The 19,632-nt window shown below is 28.5% G+C and overlaps 5 protein-coding genes across 5 annotated transcripts; 1 reads left to right on the top strand and 4 right to left on the bottom strand.

Annotated features, from left to right (window-relative positions):
* Nucleotides 1–1,271: 1,271 nt before the first annotated feature.
* Nucleotides 1,272–2,388, bottom strand: LOC109599505 (dynactin subunit 6). The gene is made up of 4 exons (XM_020015504.2): nucleotides 2,235–2,388; nucleotides 2,011–2,181; nucleotides 1,682–1,958; nucleotides 1,272–1,608 (listed from the first exon to the last, which is right to left on the bottom strand). Exons 1-4 carry the CDS (start codon nucleotides 2,243–2,245, stop codon nucleotides 1,528–1,530), a joined length of 540 nt encoding a protein of 179 aa, XP_019871063.2. The 5' UTR covers nucleotides 2,246–2,388; the 3' UTR covers nucleotides 1,272–1,527.
* A 432-nt stretch (nucleotides 2,389–2,820) lies between these two features.
* LOC109599502 (dynactin subunit 6) lies at nucleotides 2,821–4,108 on the bottom strand. The gene is made up of 4 exons (XM_049970337.1): nucleotides 3,715–4,108; nucleotides 3,490–3,660; nucleotides 3,113–3,383; nucleotides 2,821–3,054 (listed from the first exon to the last, which is right to left on the bottom strand). The coding sequence occupies exons 1-4, from the start codon at nucleotides 3,723–3,725 to the stop codon at nucleotides 2,956–2,958; spliced, it is 552 nt and encodes a 183-aa protein (XP_049826294.1). The 5' UTR covers nucleotides 3,726–4,108; the 3' UTR covers nucleotides 2,821–2,955.
* Nucleotides 4,109–8,570: 4,462 nt separating this feature from the next.
* Nucleotides 8,571–10,744, top strand: LOC109599498 (NAD-dependent L-serine dehydrogenase). Its single transcript, XM_020015499.2, has 3 exons — nucleotides 8,571–8,720; nucleotides 9,780–10,148; nucleotides 10,215–10,744. The coding sequence occupies exons 1-3, from the start codon at nucleotides 8,666–8,668 to the stop codon at nucleotides 10,736–10,738; spliced, it is 948 nt and encodes a 315-aa protein (XP_019871058.2). The 5' UTR covers nucleotides 8,571–8,665; the 3' UTR covers nucleotides 10,739–10,744.
* A 50-nt stretch (nucleotides 10,745–10,794) lies between these two features.
* On the bottom strand, nucleotides 10,795–13,242 carry LOC109599494 (3-ketoacyl-CoA thiolase, mitochondrial). Its single transcript, XM_020015496.2, has 8 exons — nucleotides 13,084–13,242; nucleotides 12,860–13,026; nucleotides 12,668–12,799; nucleotides 11,753–12,017; nucleotides 11,521–11,696; nucleotides 11,265–11,465; nucleotides 11,056–11,210; nucleotides 10,795–11,003 (listed from the first exon to the last, which is right to left on the bottom strand). Exons 1-8 carry the CDS (start codon nucleotides 13,100–13,102, stop codon nucleotides 10,922–10,924), a joined length of 1,197 nt encoding a protein of 398 aa, XP_019871055.1. The 5' UTR covers nucleotides 13,103–13,242; the 3' UTR covers nucleotides 10,795–10,921.
* Nucleotides 13,243–13,699: 457 nt separating this feature from the next.
* Nucleotides 13,700–16,457, bottom strand: LOC109599497 (N-acetylneuraminate lyase B). Its single transcript, XM_020015498.2, has 9 exons — nucleotides 15,494–16,457; nucleotides 15,256–15,444; nucleotides 15,101–15,159; nucleotides 14,972–15,048; nucleotides 14,777–14,922; nucleotides 14,553–14,721; nucleotides 14,348–14,493; nucleotides 14,122–14,293; nucleotides 13,700–14,060 (listed from the first exon to the last, which is right to left on the bottom strand). Exons 1-9 carry the CDS (start codon nucleotides 15,788–15,790, stop codon nucleotides 13,918–13,920), a joined length of 1,398 nt encoding a protein of 465 aa, XP_019871057.2. The 5' UTR covers nucleotides 15,791–16,457; the 3' UTR covers nucleotides 13,700–13,917.
* Between the last annotated feature and the right edge of the window lie 3,175 nt (nucleotides 16,458–19,632).

Genomic DNA, 19,632 nt, shown 5'->3' on the forward strand with positions numbered 1-19,632 from the left:
CAACCGATGCAGTGGCATTAGTACGGAACAAATTGGAAATCAGGATTTTTGTTATCCAAATCTAATAGCCAGCCAGTTTTGGAACGGGGCTTTGTGCGAATGTCGACCTGTCAGCCGTATTGTTTTCCCGTCAATCATCCACTCTCCACGTTCATATTCCTCTTGCCAACAGTCATATTATTCCGTCTAGAAGCGTTAAAAATCGGGCCCGAACAGTTTCCTCGCTCAAAAATTATTGAAACTAATTGTAGCGTGATTAATTGCTTTAATGCGCCGTTTAACGGGCTGAAGTGCAACGAGAAATGGGGATGTTATAATACTATTTACGATGTTGATATTGTGAACACACCAACAATTTAACTAAAACTTTAATCCTTTCCGTCTCGTTAATCACATTCAAAAATTAAAATACCGCTATTAAAAATAATTCTTATAATAAGTGTTAGTTAAATATGCACGCACGCATTTTACATCATCAATAAATTAATATTCCGTTCGGCAATTGTAATTTATCAATTTTACCGACCGGGTGCCGACATGCATTCATATGGATTCTGAAACGCATTCGCAGACACTTTTTCAGTCAGGTGTCTTCTTTATATCATGAGAACTTTTAATTTGAGGGAATATGAGGTTCAATGTATCCTGACAAAAGGTGAAAAACCGAAAATGATGAATGGCTAAGTGGACACCTGAGGCCGACTGACGAAACGATAGGATGTATTTATAAATATTGATTACGATTATAATGTTTTAACGGATTTTTTATTAAATCACATCTGATTACTATATTCGTGATTGAACTATTAATATGTATTTCAAATTATTACACATTAATATGTTGGACCTTCAATTCAATTCCTTCGGAGTATTTATATTTATAATTTAAATTAAAAAAAAACTTCAACTTTTAATTTTACTTCATAATTTATTTATTTTTTGATATTAGGGACAGGTGTCACAAATTTATAATATAATTATTACATAACTGTACAATACTATCAATTAATTATAATAACCAATTTTGTACAATATATTGTTGTGCAACAAAACCATTTAATAAAGTCGGCAAGGTGGAATTATGACTTAAACAGTGAAAAAGCTGAGAATAATGTTACTTCTTTTCATCAAAATATTACGATAAAAAAAATTAACAATTTATTCAAGCTATGAAACTAATTCGTTTTGTTTAAAAATATTGATGTGCATATGAATTATTTTTCTTTTTTAGTGATCAATAGTGTTTAAAAATGTCCAAAACACAGAGTTTGAAAAATATTTATTATAAAATTGTATAAATAAAATTCATACTTAAATAAGTAAAGATAACAAACATAAATTAATAAAATAAAATTGATCAGATCTGACAATCTTGTTGATCTATTATTAGTACAATCTGATCCACTTATTTTAAAGCTTTAAAATCATATAATATACATATTATAAAAAATAGTTAAAAATTAAAATAGTCACAATATAAAAAGTAAATTTACAGATAAAAATATAATTTGCATGCAATGTACAATATTAATTCTTCTTGTTTGGTTTTCTAATGTGATGATAATTTGGCAGCATTTTTATAAGTGTATCCATTTGTAAGTTTTGATTCTGAAACACATATTAATAATGATACATCTATAATAACCGTGATAAGTTTACAACTAAATAATGAAATACTTACAGCTGGTTTATCTATAGCTTCCCTCATATTACATTTAGCTCCATAAATGACCGTATTTTCTTTAAGAATTTGTTCCTCTGTAATTTTACAACCTGCTCCTATCGTACAACCATCAGTAACAGTTACTTTGTTCCCCACAAAACATTTAGATTCAAATACGTTGTTATTACCAATCTTTAATGCTTCGACTGTACAATCCACTTCAAATACATTATGTGAACCTATGATCATTACAGAAGTGTTTTCTTTTTCTTTTTCTTGTTGGCTGAACGGTAATCTAAAATCATATACACATGAAAAGACTGGTGCGAATTAACAACTACACATACCTATGGATAATTTTAACTTGTTCCTCAATTAAACAGCCATCACCAATGATTATAGGACCTGCTTCAGCTATTATAGTAACGCAAGGATGTATTATTGTGCCTGCACCAATAGTAATATCACCGCGTAACTTAGATTCTTCACAAACCAAGGCCCCTTGCATAATTTTTAAGCTGAAACATACACAATTTAATTTTTTACACCACTTTATTTAGTATCAAAATACTTTTTTGACATTTTTGATGGGTATTTAATAAGTGGGTTATGTGGGATAAGTTTGACAAGTTACTTTTGAAGAGGTTATGTTAAACGTCAAATTTTCTTCTTCCTCTATAAATTACCCTTTGGTCAGGCAACTCTGACTACACACGTGACAGACTAACATATAACAAGTAATTTTGGGTTAATACAAGAATTATTATATAATTTAATATACACAGATTATCAATTAGATTAAATAAAAATAACAAAAATTTTGTATTTAGTTTTATAATTCTTATATAAAGTAAGTAGAAGTATTTTGTTTTAAAAATAATTACCGCGACGATATATAATTATGGAAATTTTATTTTATTACATTGTTTCAAGTAAAACGATGTCGAAACAAGTTGTCAAATAATTACACAATTAAGATTTATCATTTTATGGCATAAATATAAAAAAAATAAATAATTGCTAGTCACCACTTTCTTATCTTAAGTAAGTAAAGCAAGACTGATAATTTATTTAATATTTTTTGTAGAATATTAATATATTCTTGTTCATTTGGAAGCTGGAGCAAATTGTTTTTGATGCAAAAAAAACTCGTACTATAAAGTAAAAACGAATTTATTTTAAACATTAAAAGCATCCAATTTCTTAAATTGTTTAAAAATTTTGTGGAAATGGGGCAACTTTTTCTTCAAGGCATCTGGCTGGTTAAATTGTTTCTAAAAATTAAAACGGCGCTATTGAATATTAAAAACTTCCAATTTCTTAGACTGTTTAAAAATTTTGTGGAAATTGGGCAACTTCTTCTTCAAGGCATCAAGCTGGTTAAATTGTTTCTAAAAATTAAAACAGTGCTATTAATAAATCACGTACGATTAAGTTATAGTAACTTACGGGGGGAGCTTCAAATCCGTCTCTCCTAATACAATCTGATCCAGTAATAACAATGTTTTCTGGAAGAATCTGTTCACCAGTGAGCATGCATCCAGCCCCAACTGTACAGCCGTCAGTAACGGTTACTTTAGGTCCAACATAACATTTTGATTCGAACAGGTTATCATTGCCAATTTTTGACGATTCTATCATACAATCAACTTCAAATGTGTTGTAGGAACCGATGATCATTACCGGAGTTGTATCCCTACGTGGCTGATCAAATGGCAACCTAAATAAGTGTTGAAATATTTTATGATTGCTCACTAATGTTTACATCGAGTTTGCAGATGATCATAAAAAATGCTCGAAATAATAAGATATGATTAAGTACTTACCTATGAATTATCTGGGTTTTTTCCTCGATTAAACAGTGGTCGCCTATAATAATCGGTCCAGCTTCTGCTATTATTGTGACATGAGGATGAATGACAGTTTCTGCCCCTATTGTTATATCGCCCCTTAATTTAGACTCTTCGCATACCAAAGAATTATACATTAACTTAATGCTAGAATATTAAAAAGACAACAAATTGACGAAGAAAATATTTATTTCTACTCACTTCCTGGCCATTTTATCAACCTACTGTGTGTCACCTCTTTTTTAATTATATTTTATTGAACTTTTTTTAAACTTAGACAGATGGCTCAACTGGCTTTCATCTCGCCCAAAATTTATACCTTATAATAGTAATTAAATGTGAATATTGCGCATTTAAGATATATAACTTTAGCTTCTGTATGTTGGGAAAAAAATTAATGAAATTTATTTGAAATAATTCACAATAAAAATTTGACCAACCAGAAGAAATAAATGTTCTTGAGGACTTTTGGTTTTTTGATTCTGGTTAAAATTGGACACATGACCCAGTTACATTTTCATCGACATGTCCATAGATTTATGTTCAATGAACTTAGTTTAAACTTACTAACTACAAAATATAATAAATGCGTAATAATTTTTAAATATCTGTTGAAAATCTATTCGATTATGAAGAGAGCTACTCCATGACAGTAATATTTATAACAAACTGTACATAAAGGGCTCTCTTCATGTTCGAACATTATATTCTAGTTATTATAAAGTATGTTTTGTATATGTTTGTATATGTAACCATGTACCCTGATTATAATACTAAGATCTATATGGTATTAAATACATTACATATCATAAATCAGATTTATCATTGTAGCACACTCATGTGACTCTTTATTTGTTATAATACTGTACAAGGCTAGCTTCATTAAACTCTTAGATAAAAATATTAATCAAAATACACCTGAAGATAATAAGAATTAGTCGTTTACGTATTTAACAGTTGCATATGAACAAATATATTTATCTAAATCTAATCTAAAATAAATTCAAATTATTGCATTTGTTTTTTAGTTGGAAACAAAGAAATGACGAAATAATACAAAATAAAATTTGTTTATAACACTTTTAAATTATCATTTACACAATCATATCAAATCCGCAGCAATAACTCATAAAAATAAATATAATTTACCTGGTAGAAGAAACGTTTGTATAAACCTGATGTTTTTAAAATTCGCTCATAAAGAGAGCAACTCCATGACAGTGTAATCGAATATATACTGTCGACGGATAGCTCTCTTCATTCTCGAATTTTGCGTATCCAATTTGTTTGAATTCGTCGTCGTTCCTCCTGCAAACCTAAAATATCGTTAGAACGCAGCCAAGCACCGTGATAATGTTAATTGATATAGGCCAAACACACCATAAACCTTACAGCCTTTTGTTCCTCGATATTTATGCACGATCATAACTGCCCATTAAAGACAATTATTCTCGACTATTGAAAATTGTTCGTCTACTACTATTCCAAAATGTCGAATGGTTCCGTACCAGCATAATTACCACCTATTTTCACCTGCAACTAGTTTTGTTTGTCGATCAATTAGCATCCAGTGTTGTGTGGACTTGCTTCAATTTAAATAACCCAAAGACACAATTTAACCTTTTTAAACTCGTCACTAGACAACAGTTTTACGATAATTTAGTGTAATTTGGATCACAGACGTGAACGATTACCGTTTAAAATATGCACGATGCGTAATTTCTTCTCTCCATTATCATGTAAACATCTTTCAGATAATAGGATTTGCTTAGACAATGCAAAAAATGCATTTTGAAATACCCAGAAAGTTTAAAAACTGTACACGAGTTACCTCATGTACAATCTTAACTTAATTAGATCACCTTCATATCTTGTCATGATTTACTGGAAAATATCATAAAAATTTATTGTTTACTGATAAGAATATTTGCTCAGTCTTTATTGTTCACTTATTTATTAAACAGTCATAGCTATAAACTAACTAAATATTTTAATAATGAGCAAACAGTGCAAGACCGTCAAATGCCATTTGTTTTAGGCGACATAAAATATATTTCGGATTTTATAATAGCTTTTTGTTGTCATTAATATAATTATAAAAGACAGTAATGCAACATATAATGAGATGATTGTAATATAATATTTTCGATTGCTATCGTACTTAATTAATTTCATATTGATAGACATATACTCGTTGTCAGGAGATAATTTAATTCTGATATTTAATATGTCCAAATAATATTAATTCGTACGCTTTACTTATTAAACTTACATGTAAATTGGTAAGAAATGTTATTAATTATCATTAAAAAGTTTATTTAGGGATATAACAGAAATAAATAGAATAATTTTATAACAAAAATGCTCTCTTAAAAAGGATTGAAGATTATTAAATTTATTACAAAATTGTATATTTTATGTATAATTAAAAATGGTGTAACAAACTAATTTTTAATTGAGGTCATCAAAGTACATAATATTTGTGATATTTTTATGTAAAATTTTTATGATCTAATTAGACTCAATTTAAAATTTAGACTGAAAAATTTAATAATGAATAAATTATTAGATTGTAGTACCTAAGCAGTTAATTTAAATATGTGATTGCAAACTTACAAGTTGTTGAGTTTTAAATTTAGGAACTACACAATCATCCTCGTTTTTCTTTCGATTCCAATTAGGACACCTAAATAGTTTCTTCGATATACGTTACAGTTTCATATATGTTAGAAAAAAGTAAACTGACAGAACAAACATTTTCCCCCAAACAGCAATGCCTCGAGCCTTATCGCATGTAAACAGAGATAAAATTGTTATCAGGTGTATACACCTTAATTGTAACACCTAAAACCATTCTCTTTCATGAAATAAGTTATACTTATATTATTCAAAATTAAATGCTCAATTGAAAAATGGTTGAACACATTTACAAACAACTAATTTATCGCATCAAAATAATTGTGAATTGATACAACAATAATAATTTTCCTAATAAGATTTTAAAAACTGTCTGTATTAAAAAGTGATGCAACATAAAAGTAATTTAAATGCGAGCAATGTTTTACTAAAATCAAATTTAAGCATGCATATAAAAATTAATGAAAAATTGACTATTAAATAGGATGCTGATTAATTGGGAAATATCGTGTTAGTGTAGGTATTGTAAAAAAGCAACTACTTACTTTAAGTGGAGGATGAGAAGGTGATCTGAATTAATTTAAAACAACTTAGCACCTACTAGAGCACCTGTTCACTATTGCAGTTCACCTGTAATTGACACGAAAGCACCCATCCTTGTAATATGTAGGTACTATACTGGTGACGTACTCTATGTTATCTCAAACATCGGAGGGGGATAAATCTAATGTAATCTTTTAAGGCAATTTGTTTTTAAGAAAACTTTAAAATTTAACAGTTGAATAAATAATTTATTTGTATTATACACATTATAGAGATAACAAGTATAGTCTTAATAAGTAATTATAAACATTTGAACATGTTTTTCCATGAAATGTGGAAATATAAGTTTGTCATTGTTTTACTCACACATATAAAATTAAATGTGAATCAACTAAAACCTAATTAATTAATTTAAAAAGACATGTTTCAGTTTAGATCCAGTCAGAGAATATTAGGATTAAAGGGTGCAATACATTATATATTAAAAATATATTATTAAAATTTCTGAAAGGTAATTGATAAATATGAGGTGTATACTATTTAAGAGACGAAATTTGAACGGTGGCGTAAGATACTGTGGGAATAAAAAAGTTTAAAATAAATTTGAAATTTTGATACAACTTATTATTAAAATAAGTATTTAAAACTTCCACATTAATCCGGTGACTCTCAAAATTTAAAATTTAAATAAGTTTTAGTTTATTATTTTTTCAATTCCAATAAATTTAATTTTTGCCTCATTAACATACTCTACCGGTTCAGTTTTCGCCCTTTAATCAGTACTTAGTTTACATAAACATTACTTGAAGATTTTTACAAAACTATTTGAAGAAGCAATAAGTGGTATTTCGTCGAAAGTTTTATGCATTCGCCATGCAAGTTAATATAAAAAAATATTATAAACTACAAAATTATTTGATATCTATTTATTAAAAGATATACTTTCTTAAGTTCTTAACTATATTATATTTTTATTGCATTATATCGTCTATAATTCTGAAGTCGAAAAACCTTATTTCATTTTATATATTACTATATATTATCAAATTTTCCATAATTCAGTCTTATTTCATTGCCCTTCTCAAGAAAAAACATATTTGTAATATTATTTACTCCGTCTCTTCCACTAACTATTAATAATATAGTTAATTATTTTAACAATATATTCTAATTTTAATAAAATGCATTTAACGTCTTAACTTACTTGGTAGTTTTAGATATTAATTAGTGAACAATAAATATTTAGATTGTAACATTTTAACATTTGATATCTAAATTCGTCGTGTCTTATATCTTATCTTGTGTAATTAATAAACACAATTCTTCAAGGTTTGCATCACCTTTATTAAAGTAGATGAAAAATATAACTTCAACGTTATGAAATTCTAGAAAACTATTTTAATCGTTAATAAAAATCAATTATTATGTAAATTTTATTAAATACTATAATATAATGACTAAAAATTAAGGGTTACTTATTAATCCATGATCAAACAATGCATAAGAGAAAACTATATATAAGTATATAAAAAAAGATGAACTCAAAAATGACTAGAGAATAAGGAAACACAAATTATATCTTAAATAATACTAAAAATTAATAACAATAAAATAAAACTAGTATTATGTTTAAAATTTATTACGAAAGAAGAACAAATATTATACCTGACTTTTAAATAAATTGATTTAAAAAAATTCAATTCACGAATTACTGATTTAAGCCGATATATGTAAGTAATTATAATTTCTATGGATTCATTTAATTTATTGTGATATATTCAACTGACACTGCTTAATTATAATTTGGTTGGTCATTCCGTATCACAGTTTACAAATAAATCAATGCGTAAAGACTTCACATTTAAGACCAATTAATTTTCATATCATAATCAGTCACAGTATCTCAATAATAATCCCATGGTCAATAATAAAAAGTAGAAAACAGTCAGTTTGAAGTGCTCCATCAGTAATAATGTTGTGCCATAGGACTTTTAGTATAATTTATAAAACAAGAACTGTGATTTCTAGTAAGTTGTAAAAATATTATACTTAAAAAATAATAATAATGTTCTCTGTTATATATTATTATTTAACATTATCAAAGTATAAATTTAGTTTTTACTTGTACTTCAGTTTATGTTACTTTTTGTATTAATTGTAAACTTTAATTTATTATTATTATTATAATTATTATTGAAAAGGGCACCAATAACATTATTTGACAATTTTATAATTAACACATATATAAATGATTTCGTTGCTAGTTGTGAAATTTAAATTTGATAATTGTAGTCGCTTTTATAATTTAATCAAACATCTTAACCTTGTGGTCACATTTTAACAAAAGTAAACAACCAAGAATATACGTTAATCTTTTTACAGCGTATTGTTTTAGATAGTGGCAAGTTGTTTAATAGGGCTTTAGTAATGTTTTAAAATAAAACTGGATTACAAAATTATGTGTAATGTCCTAAAAAACTAACCAATAACCGTAATAAAAAATATATGTATATATATACACACATAAAATTTGTTTATATTAATATATATTACATAAGTTAATTTACGATTTTCCATTTATTACATTTAATTCCAAAGATATTTAAATAAAATTTGCTTTTATCACTAATTTTTGTTTGGTTGATTGCTTTTATAATTATGTGCAAGGTCATTGCATAAAAAAATAGCAATTGTATTTTCTTATAAGTCGTCAAAAATACACATTGTACCAATTTTTAATAAAAAATATATTTAATATGGACATTATGAACTTAATGTACATATCAATGACTGAAAAGTATGCTCCTGTTTAATTTAAAACAAATTTTTAATAATGCCGCAAAGACAAATTCTTGAAAAACTTTCTTAGTGTATTTAAATATTTGTCCAATTACGTTCATATTGTATCTGTTTGTATGCACTTTTATTTATAAATATATTTGATAAATATGAATTAAATTACGTAGGTTTGTCAGTGTGCAGTATATAGTATTAAAAAAAAACTTCTTTATAAATATCATTGACACTAGGACCTTACCATTATGAAATATAGGGCATAGTTATTGACTTGGGACATTTATTTTTAGAACGTGATGCAAGCCAAATATCTTTTATTGGTCTGGGACAGATGGGAGCGAAAATGGCAAGGAACTTAATCAAGAATGAAAACAAACTAAAAGTATTCGACAAAGTACCAGCAGCCGCAAGCAGTATTAAAGGAGCTGAAGTATGCGATAATCTTGAGAAAGCAGTCGAGGGATCCGATTTGGTGGTTACAATGTTACCAAATGGAAAAATAGTGAAGGATGTCGCCTTGGGCGAACAGGGAATATTAAACTTTTTACCGAAAGGAACCATCTTCGTGGACTGTTCCACCATTGAACCTCAATGCGCTGTGGACGTGTATAATGAAGCTACGAAAAAAGAAGTTAAATTTTTGGACGCACCGGTGTCAGGTAGTTTTCATTAAATACGTTTATTACTTTTCTGCTGCTAATAAAAGCTATAATTGTGTGAATTAGGAGGTGTAACTGGGGCAGAGGCAGGAACGCTAACATTTATGGTAGGAGGAGAAGAAGATAATGTAAAAGCCATCGAACCAACTCTGCTACAAATGGGCAGCAAAATATACCATTGCGGAAAGCCAGGATCGGGACAGGTGGCCAAAATGTGCAATAACTTAATACTGGGTGTCACCATGATAGGCACATGTGAAGCCATGAATTTGGCAGCTAAACTTGGACTGAGCCCAAGGAAACTGAGCGAAATAGTAAACACTTCAACCGGCAAATCGTGGTCGTCTGAGTGTTATAATCCGGTGCCCGGAATTCTTCCCAACGTGCCTGCTTCTAACAATTACAAAGGAGGCTTTGGAGTTCCATTAATGGCCAAAGACTTAGGAATAGCTGAAAATGCAGCACAAGCATGTGGAGCTTCAGTGCCTTTAACTGCAGTAGCTCATCAATTGTATAGAATCATGATGTTGAATGGATATTGTGCAAAAGATTTTTCTTCTGTATTTGAATTTTTAAAAGGAAAACATTAACTAAGATATTGTCGTTTTTTACTTTTACCCATAATAAAATTAATGTCAATACAGAATAAAAAACAAATTCTTTTATTAAAAATTTTATATAAATACTTTGTATAAAAATTAATAAAATAGCTGATAAATGCTTGAAATACACAATAATTAAAAAGTTCAATAATCCTGGATGTGGATAAAAAATTACATTGCCTCAATCATGATGGCAATGCCTTGTCCTCCACCAATACAAGCAGAGCCAATTCCATATTTTCCTTTCCTTCTCCTGTAAAAAGAAGTATAAAGTATAGACATACACTTATAAAATATATATTTACCTCAATTCATAAGCAAGAGTTCCAATAATTCTTGCACCAGATGCTGCCAATGGATGTCCTAGAGCAATAGCTCCTCCATTAACATTCAATTTGTTAATATCCAAGTTCAAGTCCTTTGCACAAGCCAAGGTTTGGGCACCGAAAGCTTCATTGATCTGAAAATCGATTCAAATTGTATTTAAATTGTCACCAATTAAAGAAATACTTACTTCAATTAGATCAACATCGTTGAGAGATTTTCCGGTAACTTTAAGAATGTTCTTGATGGCAGGCGCTGGTCCAATACCCATGATGGAAGGTTCAACTCCAACCACGGAATAGGCTACTACTCTGGCAATGGGTTTGAGACTTTGTTCGGAACAGGCTTCTTCACTTGCTAACACTACGGCCCCGGCGCCATCACAGATACCCTAAAAAATAGATTTGCATTATATTTTGTTAAATGAGCTGTTTACTTTCGCTTACGGATGCAGAGCCGGCAGTGACCAAGCCGTTTTGTTTGAAAATAGTGGGCAACTTCTTCAATCCTTCTAGGGTAGTTTCAGGTTTTGGATGTTCATCAACTTCGAATGAGGCAGGTTTCCTCTTGATTTTAATTTCTACTGGTGTGATTTCATCCGCGAATTTTCCAGTGGCTTGTGCTGAAATGTTCATTATGTTATTGTTCTGTTTAAAAATCTCCACTTTTATGTTTTACCTTCCTTCCATTTTTGTTGGGATCTAAGGGCGAAGGCGTCAACGTCTTCTTTTTTGATCTGGTATTGTTCGCCTAATTTTTCAGCAGTGAGGGCCATGGGCAGTTTGCAGTATGAATCGGTGAGACCGAGCCACAAAGAGTCTTCAAGCACTGGGCTTGTACCCAATGGAACTCCAAATCGCATGTTTCTAGCGACGTACGGTGCTGCAGACATATTGTCCACTCCACCGGTTAAGGAAACTTTTGCGACACCGGTCACAATATCCTGCGACATAATAAATATTTAATAAACCGATTAAAACAAACTTTTTTTAAATATTTAACTAGCTTACATAAAATAACCCTATTCAAATATTTCCATAAATTAATAAATCAAATATATTATACATGTATTATTTTAATTATTTAATTTAAGAAACTTATCAGTAAAAATGATTACAATATGTATTTATCAATGTATTAGTCCACTTGGAGAATTGTTTTGGAGTAATTATTTTTAGATGTTGTTGACTTTATTTACAAGTCTTGGACTTTGAACCATATTATTTATTTACAATTGGAAAATGAACCTTATCATTTAGTTAATAAACAGTGATACTCACAGATTATTTAAGATTATCCTAGTTTCACAAAACATCATTTTGCATGTCTTACAGTACATTGTGAATGAGAAATTAAACTTGCACTGTATAATAAGAAATTTGATTTATATACAGTAAATTAAGGTTATGCAAAATATTGAAGAAGTTTCTTTAAAATTCTTTAAACACAGTTTAAATGCTTATCAGAAAATTTTATATCATAACAAATAAAAAATTAGGGCTTTTAATTAATATTTAAATTGTAATTTTGTGACAAAATAATTATGTTTAATTATGTTACATATTATTGAAGTTAATAAAAAAATATTCTCACCTGAGCTCCATTAACAATTGATTGAAATCCTGATCCACAGAGCCTATTAATAATTAAAGCTGGCTTTTCAATTGGTACACCGCAATTCAAACCAACATGCCTGGCCACAAAAATGCCATCAGCTGCAGAATTCTGTTAATTTTAAAATACAGTTAAACCCTATAATAATCATACTGAAATTAATTTTCTTACAGAAAGGACGTTTCCAATGACTACGCTGTCCACATTTTCTGGTTTAACATTAGCCTGAACCAAGGCTGCCTTGGCTGCAATTGTTTGAAGTTGTGCAGGACTGAGGTCCTTCAATTTACCACCATAGGTACCAAATGGGGTACGCTTGGCACCAACAATCATAACACCTGAAGGAATTTAATAATTAATAATATTTAAGCATAAAAATAAGATTTTTTACATACCTTTAATTAAAGAAGTCATTGCTATGTGTTTTTTTAATGGAACTACAAATTAAACTAAGCCTGTTCCAAATAGGTGGTTTCTACTTTGTACTTTGTTATTTATATTAAACTTGTTTATCTCGGCCCAGGGTCCAAAGTCCAAAAGTGCTGAATAATTTTAGATAAAAATATTTGCAAATTTTTATAAAAATACCATTTTATTCGTACGTATTAATGGAAATAAAAAGTAAATTAATTTACAGCTTAATATAAACAAATCCAAAAGCTAATAAGAAAATGGTTCTTCTTCTTCTTCTAAATTTTAAACGTACACAGATTTTAAACATGATTATTCTACATATTCACATATATTAATTTACAGTTATAAATTGAAAAATATAGATTACAGAGAAATTGTAATACAGGTAAATTTGATCACACGTTGCATAAATTAATTTGTTTTACCGTTTTTAACTGAAGAACTTGTTGATTCACACACTTACAATTAACTGGTCGTATTCTAATAGTTTTTATTTGTTTTTTATGATACATACCTATATAAGTAAAATAATTGTGTAAATAAAATATATAATAAATGCAGTACATCAACATAAAACTTTAAAATAAAACCAATGTATAAACGGGGATATAATTTTATTAACATTGTCATTTTCGTAATAAATATTGAAAATAAACAAAAGTTACATGCAGAACTACGTTACAAAATTAAAATTATCGTTTTTTATGTTGTACATAACTATAAATTATTGATTGCAAGCATCTAATAATAAGAATCAGTATAAAAGTGCAAACAAAGGCCTTTTATATTTGTGAATCAAATATATTGAAACAATTTTACACTATACCAATTTCATGCAACTTGTGTCTCATTTTTATAATTGTTCCCTCCCACACAGTTTGTAACGGTTCTCGCGTAGTAACCATTGGTAAATTAGAGATGATACTCATTGCAGCCTTTAATGTTGACACAGAATCGCCTAAAAAATATTTACGTGATCACCACACTCAAAAAATATGAATTTACATTAAAAATCCTACCATTAGAATATATATAGTCTAAAGTTCTCTTCATTAAGCTTTGGGAAGCTTGGGCACTTTTAATTTCTCCGTTTTTAGCACAGTGACACAGAGACTCTGCCAGTTTAGGTAAAATATTTATACAATTTCCCATGATACAAGTAAATCCACTGGAAACTGCTCCCAAAATGCACTGAAATTAATTTTATTATGGACTGTCAACTTCTATTTGTGAACGAAAACATACATCATCAGTTCCCATGAAAACAGAAAACTTTTCGGGATTTAAGGTCATGGCTGACAATGATTCTGATAAATCATCTGTGCTATATATTACACCAACAAATGAGTCTACTTCTCCTGTGATGTCAAGAAGTAACGACATAACATTTACTAAAAATTTTAGATTTGTATAGTTAAAATGTTTTGCAATCTTATTAATAAAACCCTACTGTCAACTAATGTATATTTGGGATGATGATGATATAAAATTGGCATTCCTTTACAATTCTCTGCAACTATTTTGATATATCGGATCAAATCCAAATGAGTTTTTGGCCTGTTATATAAATCTGGTAATAAAACAACAGCTCCAACATTGTGTCTCTCAGCATGAATTGCCTAGAAAAATTTATTATTACAATAAATATGTACTGTGTTAATTTACACTACCTACCATATCAATGACATTTCTAAGTGGAGCCCCTCCAATTTGAACCATTAAAAACTGTCCACTGTCTTTACATATTTCAGCCCAATGTTCAGTCAGTTGCTTTCTTTCAGCAATTGTTAGAGAAGGACCTTCCCCCATGATATCATTTACTGTAAACAACAAATTAAAATTTATTTAAAAAACTGAATATCAACTTACTCAGTATGCCCTTCACTCCACACACTTTCAAAAATTTCGCATATGGTCTTAAAAGCTTCCAATTTATTTCAAATGGCCTAAAAGTTTTATATTAGAGTTATTAATTTAGCATAACAATAACAGACTCACCGAGTTATCTCAAAAGGTGTGAAAGTAGGACATAATAACCCCCGGAACGAAAATTTTTTCTAAAACAATACATTTTCCAATTATATCAAACTGAATATCTATTTTATGTAATTCTTGCAAATTTTAATGAAAAATTATAAACAATTTGACATTACCTGAACTCTTAAAACTGGTTTTGTCAGATGTTTTGAATGTTTTTGTGAAGCCATGTGTTTAAATATTTCGGTTTTCCCACATCTGTAATCCTTTTTACAAAATTTACAGTAAAAATTTGATTCCCCCAACGTACTCTCTGAGAGCCATGGTTTTAGTGCTGGGATTTGTTCCCATTCTTTTTTATATTTCTAAAATAACAAAACTATCACAACTACCATGGTAACCATTACAACACACCTTTTTATAAGGTTTGTGACCACTTCTGTCTTTGGAAGGTTGGTCTGCCTTTTCCTTCTTAACTTTAACCCTTTTCATCAGTGGTTCTGAATCAGAATCTGATGACTCTTCATACTGACAATCGCTATCAGATTCTGGACGAAAATCTGAAAAAAGATCTTTGGCGGTTTTAGGTGGTACGCCGCCTTCGTCTTCTTTATCGGTATCAGCATTTTCACCTTTTTCTTGTTTCACCCTCATATCATTATCAATTATTACTTTTATTATCTCCTCATTTTTATCCTGATTATTATCCATTGTGGAAAAACACACAATTTCTCAGTATATTACCTAGATTGTATCATTTTGTCCATAACCCAACAAACTTATTTGTTATTTCCAAATACGGGCTACCAACATACTTGGACACAGAAGCCAAATCCAACTCGAAAATTTTAAAACTATTATTTTATCTGTTAATTGTACAGACCATCTTAATTATGTGTCTTGCGATTGTCTTTCTTATATTTAAAATTTTGTGAGTCATAAAAGTTAAAGAGACGTATTCATATTTTTGTGAGTACAAAAAATGTTGCCAACACCAAAATGTGTGTCACATGAATGATGCGTTGTTTGAATGTAGACAATAACATTTGTATACATGGTATTTATTATAATCAATGTTTAGAACGAGGGGCGGGAAATTCAAATTTGTTGATTGTGACAATTCACAACGCATTGGGATATGAAAATTTCACAAAACCTAAAATGATTTTGATTTCTTTTTAGTTCTCTACGTTGTTAACATAAAACGTAGATGAAATGAACATCGTATGAATGTATGATTTGTCAAAAGTCGTTCCATATACAAAGTAATAATGGAGAACAAGAAGAGAGGAAGATTAAAGAACTGTTGCACCCGATGCAACAGGCAAATGGAAATGCTGTCTTATGTTGCAAAAAAGGATAAACACGAAAAGTGACACATAAAACAAATAACACAACAACACATAAAATTATGGTTTATATATTTAAATGTATGTTAATATAATTTGATTTATTAATCAGTGTTTGTAATGTATGAGTACAAACTTACTGTTGTATTTTGTCTTAATTTGTCCACAAATATTGTTGTATAACATAACAACACACTTCTTTAGTCAAAACAGCTAAAATGCACTGCCAAACCGTGGTAATTAATATCGATTAAACGGCTGCATCAAAGTACAGTTTAGCAAATACACTTTATAGACACTACCAAATTAATTATTCATTCTAAAATCTGAAAAATGGGAAACGCAGCGTCGACGACATATTTGACAATATAAATGTTGACATCGTTATTGATACCTGCGTGACCAACTGCAGATATTAATTATATGTTTTTGATTAATAAAATAATGTTTAGTTATACAACAGAGCAAACATTTTTTGTTATAGTTCGACTTTAAAGAATTGTTCAGTGAAATGTATTTTTTTAATTATTTTAAATGTAATTGAAAAATGTTATTTACGTTCCTTTTATTATTTCTATTTAATATTTACACTAATTTCATGCTGAAAAACTGATTATAGAAAATTAGTATACCAATTGAAGGAAAATGGACTAATTGTTGCCTTATATTACGTTGTAAAAATATAATGTTACCAAATTGAACTGGATATGAATGTAGCAATTTTAATTTTGAAATGAATTTTCACACAGAGACAATAAATACATAAAAATTTATTCTAAAAATATGTAATAAAGAAGGACAATAAAATTGTACGTCTATATCGTATATTAGAATAAGATGATTTTTATTGTAATATGTAAAGTATAATTATAATATGGTTTAAAAAATTAACTACAATAAAGCGACAGATAAGAATTGATAATTAAAAATCAGATATCTTAATGGAAAAATTGCATTTCAGCTGAAAATATTCGCGATAGACAATTACATGAATCCTAGCGTTGACCAATCATTACCCCGAGATGTCATGAATCAGTTCAGTCGATTTTCGATTGATGTATCGGTCGGTATAGGTCGATCAGTCGGGAAGAGGTGTGCTCTCACCCTCCTGAATTAATTTGGGGGTGCAGTTCGGTTTAGTGCAGTTCGCTTTACTGTGCAATTAAATTGCGTGGGTTTCTTTTATTATGATAAATTATTTTTCTGAAATTTTTAACTAAATTTTAATTATCATTTATTTCCCAGTATACGGTTACATAAATAATATTTAACACGTATACCTAATGTAACTGTTTTTATGAGTACAATTTTTAGGATTCAAATAATTTACATTTATTTTAGTAAAAATAAAACAATTTCGAAATAAGAACTCCATAATTAAGAATATCATTTGAAGGACCGATTCATGATTAATACACAAGCATAGATAAATATTGAATAAGTACTTTTTTATCCTGCATTATTATTAAAAAGATTACCGCTAATTATATAAATATTTTTATAAATGTTTGCAAACTACATTTATATTTAATTTTGTTACAAAATTAATCATTAATTTTAGATTTTTATCAAATTACTTAATTTAAATCAGTTACTACTATTACAAATTCAGCTTTCCTTAGCAACTATTTATTATGTGTATATCAATGTAAAGCGTTGGACTTTAAGTAATGTAAGTAATGAGTAAAGTCACGAATAATATTTAACAGTAACAAATAAAAATAAAAGTATCTGAAGGTGTTTTGAAAATATCCTATAATTTACTTGGTAAAGACAAAACAGGCACCTTTCTTGCAGTGACCAGATTTTCCAGAATATGGTGATTTTTATGAGAAATTGTTGGCCAGTCTGGGGGAAATTTTAATTAGTTTATCCTCATTAATCTACATATGAATAAATTACTTTCTTTACAAGTTTCACCCACACAACATACAATTACAAAACGCATAACAATTATAATTTTCATAGCTATGTAAGTACAACTCAAATTGTAACTTGACTTGCGTTGCAATTGTGCATAAAACTTGCGTGAAACATATTGCAAGATCAAATGATTGCGGTAAATAAAATGGAGACCGTGAAAAGGACTTAAAAATAAAATATTAAGCAATTAATTTTCGGACAAACCTAAATATTAGACGATTAGGTGACACTTGTACACGAAAAGTAGTTTTCTTTACTTATTTTAAATAGCGTTTGCAAATAAAAATTTAGTTCAATTAATTTATTCTACATGGCGCTTTTAAATAAAAAATTAGTACAATTTATTTATTCTAGATGGCGCATTTAAATAAAAATTTAGTTCAATTAATTTATTCTAGATGGTGCTCTTCAATAAAAATTTAGTACAATTTATTTATTCTAGATGGCGCTTTTAAATAAAAAAATAGTGTAATTTATTTATTCTAGATGGCGCATTTAAATAAAAATTTAGTTCAATTAATTTATTCTAGATGGCGCTTTTAAATAAAAAAATAGTGTAATTTATTTATTCTAGATGGCGTATTTAAATAAAAATTTAGTTCAATTAATTTATTCTAGATGGCGCATTTAAATAAATATTTAGTTCAATTAATTTATTCTAGATGGCGCTTTTAAATAAAAAATTAGTGTAATTTATTTATTCTAGATGGCGCATTTAAATAAAAATTTAGTTCAATTAGTTTATTCTAGACGGCGCATTTAAATAAAAATTTAGTACAGTTTAGTTTATTCTGGATGTTGTTAGTGAACAAAAAAATAGTTCTGATCATTAGTTTTAGATCACGTAGCAAAAACAACAAAATAGTCCCGCTTATTTGTGCCAGGTCGCATCAAAAATACAAAAAAAATTGCAATTATAGACACTACCGATAGTGAAGTGAAAACTTAGAACTTTTAGTATTAAAATTTGAAATTTCATAATGTTTAAATTAAAATTATCAACATCAATCTGGTTTTCACATCTATTGACACTCAGAACAACAATTATATGCATGTTTATATGGTCTATTATTCAAATATATTACGGACTGAACAAGATTATGACAAAATATAAATACAATTCAATTTAAATAACAATTAATATTCATTCATATTATTTATGGATTGTATTTGTATTTACTTAAATTGTACTTGATTTTTAACATTATTTTAATTTTGTATATTAGAAATAAAGCTGATCCTGAAAATTTCGAATGTTTGTATACAGAGATTCCTTTCAGA

The sequence above is a fragment of the Aethina tumida genome, chromosome 1 (genome assembly GCF_024364675.1).
Source record: "Aethina tumida isolate Nest 87 chromosome 1, icAetTumi1.1, whole genome shotgun sequence".
Taxonomy (NCBI): domain Eukaryota; kingdom Metazoa; phylum Arthropoda; class Insecta; order Coleoptera; family Nitidulidae; genus Aethina; species Aethina tumida.

Excerpts from the sequence above, each read along its gene's own strand:
- LOC109599505 (XM_020015504.2), bottom strand. Across the intron at positions 1,959-2,010 it reads CAAGTTAAAATTATCCATAG|ATTACCGTTCAGCCAACAAG; the intron begins GTATGTGTAGTT and ends ATATGATTTTAG. Across the intron at positions 1,609-1,681 it reads AAGCTATAGATAAACCAGCT|AATCAAAACTTACAAATGGA; the intron begins GTAAGTATTTCA and ends TATGTGTTTCAG.
- LOC109599502 (XM_049970337.1), bottom strand. Across the intron at positions 3,384-3,489 it reads AAAACCCAGATAATTCATAG|GTTGCCATTTGATCAGCCAC; the intron begins GTAAGTACTTAA and ends ACACTTATTTAG. Across the intron at positions 3,055-3,112 it reads ACGGATTTGAAGCTCCCCCC|AAACAATTTAACCAGCTTGA; the intron begins GTAAGTTACTAT and ends TTTAATTTTTAG.
- LOC109599498 (XM_020015499.2), top strand. The coding sequence starts at position 8,666 with ATGTTGTGCCATAGGACTTTTAGTATAATTTATAAAACAAGAACTGTG. Across the intron at positions 8,721-9,779 it reads AACAAGAACTGTGATTTCTA|AACGTGATGCAAGCCAAATA; the intron begins GTAAGTTGTAAA and ends ATTTATTTTTAG. Across the intron at positions 10,149-10,214 it reads TTTGGACGCACCGGTGTCAG|GAGGTGTAACTGGGGCAGAG; the intron begins GTAGTTTTCATT and ends TGTGTGAATTAG.
- LOC109599494 (XM_020015496.2), bottom strand. Across the intron at positions 11,697-11,752 it reads CCAACAAAAATGGAAGGAAG|CACAAGCCACTGGAAAATTC; the intron begins GTAAAACATAAA and ends TGAACATTTCAG. Across the intron at positions 11,466-11,520 it reads TCACTGCCGGCTCTGCATCC|GGTATCTGTGATGGCGCCGG; the intron begins GTAAGCGAAAGT and ends TCTATTTTTTAG.
- LOC109599497 (XM_020015498.2), bottom strand. The coding sequence starts at position 15,790 with ATGGATAATAATCAGGATAAAAATGAGGAGATAATAAAAGTAATAATT. Across the intron at positions 14,722-14,776 it reads TTAGAAATGTCATTGATATG|GCAATTCATGCTGAGAGACA; the intron begins GTAGGTAGTGTA and ends AAATTTTTCTAG. Across the intron at positions 14,061-14,121 it reads AGACTATATATATTCTAATG|GCGATTCTGTGTCAACATTA; the intron begins GTAGGATTTTTA and ends AATATTTTTTAG.